General features: G+C 41.4%; 1 protein-coding gene across 2 annotated transcripts; it reads left to right on the forward strand.

Moving 5' to 3' along the window:
* The first annotated feature begins 1,626 nt into the window (after positions 1–1,626).
* On the forward strand, positions 1,627–3,960 carry LOC117809450 (transcription factor SOX-11-like). 2 transcript variants are annotated; one of them, XM_034679008.1, is made up of 2 exons: positions 1,627–2,965; positions 3,025–3,960. In XM_034679008.1, the coding sequence occupies exon 1, from the start codon at positions 1,766–1,768 to the stop codon at positions 2,900–2,902; it is 1,137 nt and encodes a 378-aa protein (XP_034534899.1). In that variant the 5' UTR covers positions 1,627–1,765; the 3' UTR covers positions 2,903–2,965; positions 3,025–3,960. The 2 variants fall into 2 exon arrangements, with proteins under 2 accessions (XP_034534899.1, XP_034534898.1); XM_034679007.1 differs by having other exon boundaries at positions 3,028–3,960.
* The last annotated feature ends 3,374 nt before the right edge of the window (positions 3,961–7,334 follow it).

The following is a 7,334-nucleotide window of genomic DNA, read 5'->3' on the forward strand; positions in this document are numbered from 1 at the left end:
CTGACAGCTCCCAGAACAACAGCCACATTCCTGAGTAACGGCTCAGCTCATCAATGTGAATGGATGGTAACACACACACACACGCACACACACACACACACACACACACTCACACACACACACACACACACACACACACACACACACACACACACACACTGATCGATTGTCACATAAACAGCAGCTTGTATTTACTTGTAAAAAAAGTCATTTTGTTATAGAGGTTATACTCTGACTCATGTTTTGGTCGGCAGGGATTAGATCACTTCTTCCTGGACTTTAAATGTAAAACATGTTATAAAAATACAAACACTACATCTTTAACACCATATTTATAAATATAAACTTTATTTTAGGACATTAAAGGATGTTTAAATGTGAGATAATTAAAACAGATCAGTCTACAAAGATGTGACTCTCTTTCTCTCTCTGGCGCCCTCTGTTGGTCAAACCATGCAGAGGGTTTTGGGACACCATGTACATCCACATCAGGACTTCCAGGACCTCATCCTGTAACCGGACTGGTTGTTTAGTGTTTATTCATACCGCCTACTCACAAAGAAAGGAGAAGACACACAAGTTCACCTGAGGACACAGAGACTGAAATAACCTGGAGGACTTCCTCAAGGACCTCCAGCCCCCCATTACCTGGACCAGATGACTCCTGTCATCTTCCAGGAATGACCAAACCCCTCTTCAGGGATTCCTGGAAAGTCAACTCAGGGGTCCTAGATTTAAAGGACTTGAAATGACCCTTGAGGACTCAAGGACCGCGTGGAGTGCATCCTTGAGAATTCCTGGAATCATGTCTCGGATAGACCTTGACTTGTTCGGACTCCATCTTGGAATAAAATGCTTAAAGGTACAGTGTGTAGAAAGGGGAATATATAACAGAACAAAAACAATGTGTGTGGTGTTTAGTAGAAATGTAGCAGAGCAAGATGGCGGCCTCCATGAAAGGGGTCCCTCTCCTTATGTAAATAAAAAAGGCTCAATGTAAGTGAACAAATACACAATCATTTTTAAATAAAGTGATTAAACACTCATTAATACACTCATTATGAATTTTATATTCCATTTATGTCTGTTCTGCTAAATTATACACACTGTACCTTTAATTTTAAAGACTGTAATTGAGCAATTTATGTTTAAATGATATTGAATGTTAATATTTTTGCTACAAAATGTGCTAAAGACACAGATTGAGTCAGATCCCAACATTTAAACTGATTCAAATGAATATTAATGATATTTGAGTGTTATTTTCACTCTTGATGGATTAACAAAAATACATTAAGCATTTAATAATGGAGGAAGATATTCTTAAATGTGTTAACTGTAATCCAGAGGCTGCTTCAGTGTTGATTAAAGTGATTTAATATCAGTAAACACAAATAAAAGCCTTTAATCGAGGATCCCTTTCACTGAAATGATTCTCTAAATTAGAATAACGGCCAGACGTCTGAAGGAGGGCACGCGGGGGAAGAAGGGGGCTGAGGGACACTCTGATTGGCTGAAGGCGATGTAGAGGCGGGAAGGTTTTGGAGAGGACGGGCTGTGATTGGCTGAGGGCGCTGTGGAGGCGGACAGATTTTGGAGAAGAAGGGCTGTGATTGGCTGAGAGCGCGCATGATCAGCCGGTTAATAAGACGCCGGTTTGTAAGTTTAAACAGATGAGAGATGCTGTCAGGGTGAGACCCGAACCAGGACCCGACAGAACAAGGCAAGAGTTAGAGAGACAGGAGGTCTGGAACAGGTCTGGAACATGGTTCAACAGACCGAACATGGCGGACAGGGGACTAAGGAGGACAGGGAGCTGCTGCCGGCCTCAGCGTGCAGCCCCGGACCCGTGAAGCCGGACTGGTGTAAGACCGCATCCGGTCACATTAAGCGGCCCATGAACGCCTTCATGGTCTGGTCTAAGATCGAGAGGAGAAAGATCATGGAGCAGAGCCCGGATATGCACAACGCAGAGATCTCTAAGAGGCTCGGGAAGCGCTGGAAGATGTTAAAGGACCCCGAGAAGACCCCCTTCATCCGGGAGGCGGAGCGGCTCCGGCTCAAGCACATGGCGGACTACCCGGACTACAAGTACCGACCCAAGAAGAAGCCCAAGACTGAGGGGGGACCGTTTCCTGCGGGGAAGTCTGCCACTCAGTCCCCGGAGAAAACAGCAGCCAGACCTGTGAGTAAGACCCAGACCCAGACCGCCGCCAAAAAACTCTCTAAGTTGAAGCCCAGCAAACCGGCGGCGGGTCCGGTCCGAACAGGGACCCACATCCAGCACCAGCACCAGCAGCACCAGGACCCCAGATACCGGTACGTCCTCACCAGCAGCTTCAAAGCCAGCAAACTGGTCCCGAAGAGGGACTTCACTGACTCTGATGAGGATGAGACTGATGATGATGAAGATGATGATGATGAGGACTCTGATGAAGAAGAGGAGGAGGACGAGGCGTCCCGGTTCAGCCCTGCAGCCGAGCCTGAGGGGACCAGCATGTTCGAGTCCTCTGGTCGGCTCTTCTACAGCTTCAAGAACATCACCCGACAGGGGACCAGCACGTCCTCATACCCGGCCTCCCTCTCACCAGCGTCCTCGTCCCGATCCGGATCCACCTCCTCCTGCTGCGGGGAGGACCTGGACGACCTCCCCACAGAGAGCTCAGACTTCACCCTGAACCTCCTGGCGGGTCTCCACGCCTCCTCAGAGCCGTGGAACACGTCCTGCAGCACGGGGAACCTGAGCCTGTCCCTGGTGGATAAAGACCTGGACACGTGCAGCAGTGAGGGCAGCCTCGGGTCCCACTTCGAGTTCCCGGATTACTGCACCCCTGAGCTCAGTGAGATGATCGCAGGGAACTGGCTGGAGGCCAACTTCTCAGACCTGGTGTTTACGTACTGATCCGGGTCCACACCGGGTCAGGTAAGAGGATTATCACCACCCTCCATCCTGCACCCTCATCTGCCCCCGCAGCAGGCTCTGGAGGAGGGGAGGAAGGTGAGCTCCAGAGCTTCCCTTCCTCCCCTCCTCCAGAGCCAGTCAGGGACCGGGGTGATGCGGCTGCTGCTGCCCTGGGGAAGGTGACTGAATCCGGGGAGAGCAGGGAGACACACCTCGGTACTTCTGGAAGAAAAAAAAAAAAAAGATGAAATAAATCACTACAGGGTTTTATGGATTTATTTTTCTGAACCAGGTCCCAAACCAGACCCAGGACCAGGACTATGCATTCCCGTCCAGACCGTAAAGGACTCTAAAATCAGGACTCTTCTTCAGGACTCTTTTATGACTCTTCATTAAAGTCTTTATTTTATATTCAGTGGATGTTGAGTTGAAGCCCAAAAGGAGCACCATTTTGATATTTACATAACCAGACATACCTCATGTTTTTTTAAAGATCTGCAGATTAAAAACTATTTTCAGCATATTTTTGTACAGTAAAGGGAATGTTCAGGCACTTCTTCTTCTCCTCCTCCTACCACGGTTCATTCTGACTGATGATGAATATTATTATTTGTATTTGAGCATGTGAGGGTTTCAGATCTTCAGATCCCAGCCAGCCTGCCTTGCTTTGATGCCTTGCTGTTGTTTTAAAAAAAAGAGTGTACAGACAGAAGCGGAGCCTTTATTGTGAAGGGGAGACTGTCAGAAGCGGAGCCTTTATTGTGAAAGGGGAGACTGTTGGGTTGTATATGTTTGTAAGATAGTTAAAGTTTAGGAGTTTATGTATATCAGTGTGAATGAGTCCAAACTGGATTTTCTGTTACATTTTTTATATCATTGACGGCACATATTGTATTATTTTTTTTCTCATTATTTTTGTGCAATATAAAGAAAAAATAGAAAAAATGAACTAAAGGAGCATTCCGTGTTTTTTTGGTAGCAGAGAGGAGACTGCGTTAACTCGTCCCTTCATGATGAAGTGTGTATGTGACAACTGAATAAATCAGCTGGAACTGAGACCTCTGCTCTGTTTGATTATTGATCTGTGATCTCATTGGCTGTCAGATGGTCTATTAAAGGGCCAGACCACCTTTTTCAAATCCACAAACTGAAAGATTTTACTTCTTCTTCCAGACCTTCTCATCCTTGGTACCTGGTAAAGGTTTTTAAGGGTCTTGAAACATCCTGCTTTCAGGTAAGGCCTAGACCTCAAGAAAGTTCCAGGTGAAAATGAACCAACATATAGTCTGATGTTTGAATCAAAAGCCTTAAGTCTTAAATTTAGAACTCTAAAGGTTAAAATGGGTTTTCATTTGCAGTTAGGCCTCATGGGGAGTCCTGGAAAGTCCTGGAAAAAGGCCTTGAAGGTCTTAAAATTAGAACTCTAAAAGTTAAATCTTTGTTTTGGGTTGCAGTAGGGCCTTTCGAGAAGTGTTAACAGTCCTTGAAAGTCTGGAAAAAAGCCTTAAAGGTCTAAAATTTGGACCCTAAAAGTTAAATATTTGTTTTGGTTTGCAGTTAGGCCTCATGGGAAATCATTGAAAGGCTTTGAAGGTCTTAAAATTAGAACTCTAAAAGTTAAATCTTTGTTTTGGGTTGCAGTAGGGCCTTGTGAGAAGTCTTAATAGTCCTTGAAAGTCTAGAAAAAGCCTTAAAGGTCTAAAATTTGGACCCTAATAGTGAAATCTTTGTTTTGATTTGCAGTAAAGCCTCATGTGAAGTCTTCAATAGTCATTAAAAGTCTTTAAAAAAGCCTTGGAGCACTTACAGTTTGTAAAAGAGCGGGGATGTCACCCGGAGAAATCTTCAAGGACTAGATCAAGACATTCAAACTACAAATCCAGGACTTGGTAAAGGTTTTTAAGGATCTTGAAACATCCAGGAAACCTTGCTTTTACATAAGGCGTTGACCTCAGGGAAGTTCCAGGTGAAAATGAACCAACATGTAGTCTGATGTTTGAATCAAAAGCCTTAAATCTTTAATTTAGAACTCTAAAGGTTAAATATGGGTTTTGATTTGCATTAAGGCCTCATGGGAAGTCATTAAAAGTCATGGAAAAGGCCTTGTAGGTCTTAAAATTAGAACTTTAAAAGTTAAATATTTGTTTTGATTTGCAGTGAGGCCTCATGCAAAGTCTTAAATAGTCATTGAAAGTCTTGAAGAAAGCCTTAAAGGTCTAAAATTTGGACCCTAAAAGTTTAATCTTTGTTTTCATTTGCAGTAAGGCCTCATGTTAAGTCTTAAATAGTCATTGAAAGTCTTGAAAAATGCCTGAAGTCTTTCATTTAGAACTCTAAAAGTTAAATCTTTGTTTTGGTTTGCAGTAGGGTCTTGTGAGAAGTGTTTAATAGTCCTTGAAAGTAAAAAAGCCTTAAAGGTCTAAAATGTTGACCCAAATAGTTAAATCTTTGTTTTGATTTGCATTAAGGCCTCATGTGAAGTCTTCAATAGTCATTAAAAGTCTTTAAAAAAGCCTTGGAGCACTTACAGATTGTTAAAGAACGGGGATGTCATCTGGGGAAATCTTCAAAGACTAGATCAAGACATTCAAACTACAAATCCAGGACTTGGTAAAGGTTTTTAAGGGTCTTGAAACATCCAGGAAACCTTGCTTTTACGTAAGGCCTTGACCTCAGGGAAGTTCCAGGTGAAAATGAACCAACATGTAGTCTGATGTTTGAATCAAAAGCCTTAAATCTTAAAATTAGAACTCTAAAAGTTAAATATTTGTTTTGATTTGCAGTGAGGCCTCATGCAAAGTCTTAAATAGTCATTGAAAGTCTTGAAAAAGCCTTAAAGGTCTAAAATTAGAACTCTAAAAGTTAAATCTTTGTTTTCATTTGCAGTAAGGCCTCATGGTTAGTCTTAAATAGTCATTGAAAGTCTTGAAAAATGCCTGAAATCTTTCATTTAGAACTCTAAAAGTTAAATCTTTGTTTTGGGTTGCAGTAGGGCCTTGTGAGAAGTGTTTAATAGTCCTTGAAAGTCTTGAAAAAAGCCTTAATGGTCTAAAATTTGGACCCTAAAAGTTAAATCTTTGTTTTTATTTGCAGTAAAGCCTCATGTGAAGTCTTCAATAGTCATTAAAAGTCTTGAAAAAAGCCTTGAAGCATTTACAGATTGTAAAAGAACGGGGATTTCACCTGGAGAAATCTTCAAGGACTAGATCAAGACATTCAAACTACAAATCCAGGACTAGGTAAAGTTTTTTAAGGGTCTTGAAACATCCAGGAAACCTTGCTTTTACGTAAGGAGTTGACCTCAGGGAAGTTCCAGGTGAAAATGAACCAACATGTAGTCTGATGTTTCAAACGCCTTAAATCTTTAATTTAGAACTCTAAAGGTTAAATATGGGTTTTGATTTGCAGTAAGGCCTCATGGGAAGTCATGGAAAATCATGGAAAAGGCCTTGTAGGTCTTAAAATTAGAACTCTAAAAGTTAAATATTTGTTTTGATTTGCAGTGAGGCCTCATGCAAAGTCTTAAATAGTCATTGAAAGTCTTGAAAAATGCCTGAAGTCTTTCATTTAGAACTCTAAAAGTTAAATCTTTGTTTTGGGTTGCAGTAGGGTATTGTGAGAAGTGTTTAATAGTCCTTGAAAGTCTATAAAAAAGCCTTAAAGGTCTAAAATGTTGACCCTTAAAGTTAAATCTTTGTTTTGATTTTCAGTAAAGCCTCATAGTAAGTCTTCAATAGTCATTAAAAGTCTTGAAAAAAGCCTTGAAGCACATACAGATTTTAAAGAACAGGGATGTTATCTGGTGAAATCTTCAAGGACTCTTCCATGAGGTCGAGAACAAAGGTCCAAAATAAAAACGCTCATTCACTTCAAGTCCTTCTCACCTATGCTAGATCAAGACATTCAAACTACAAATCCAGGACTTGGTAAAGGTTTTTAAGGGTCTTGAAACATCCTGGAAACCTTGCTTTCAGGTAAGGCCTTGACCTCAGGGAAGTTCCAGGTGAAAATGAACCAACATGTAGTCTGATGTTTGAATCAGAAGCCTTGAAATTCTTTAATTTAGAACTCTTAAAGTTAAATCTTTGTTTGGATTTGCATTAAGGCCTCATGCAAAGTCTTAAATAGTCATTGAAAGTCTTTCATTCAGATCTCTAAAAGTTAAATATGTGTTATGATTAGCAGTAGGGCCTCATGGGAAGTGTTTAATAGTCCTTGCAAGTCTTGAAAAAAAAACCTGAAACACTAACAGATGATTGCAAAACAACAGGAAACATCCTTCGCTGTTTATACGTCCTCTGCAGAAATATTCAAGGCTCAAATATCTCACTCAGAGCTTTCTTTCATATCACATGATCTTCATCTACAACTTCATAATGTTCAAATTTCACTTTTAATCTTCAAGGACTCTTTCATGTGGTCCAAAAGCAAA

Source organism: Notolabrus celidotus, unplaced genomic scaffold (assembly GCF_009762535.1).
Source record: "Notolabrus celidotus isolate fNotCel1 unplaced genomic scaffold, fNotCel1.pri scaffold_290_arrow_ctg1, whole genome shotgun sequence".
Lineage (NCBI taxonomy): Eukaryota > Metazoa > Chordata > Actinopteri > Labriformes > Labridae > Notolabrus > Notolabrus celidotus.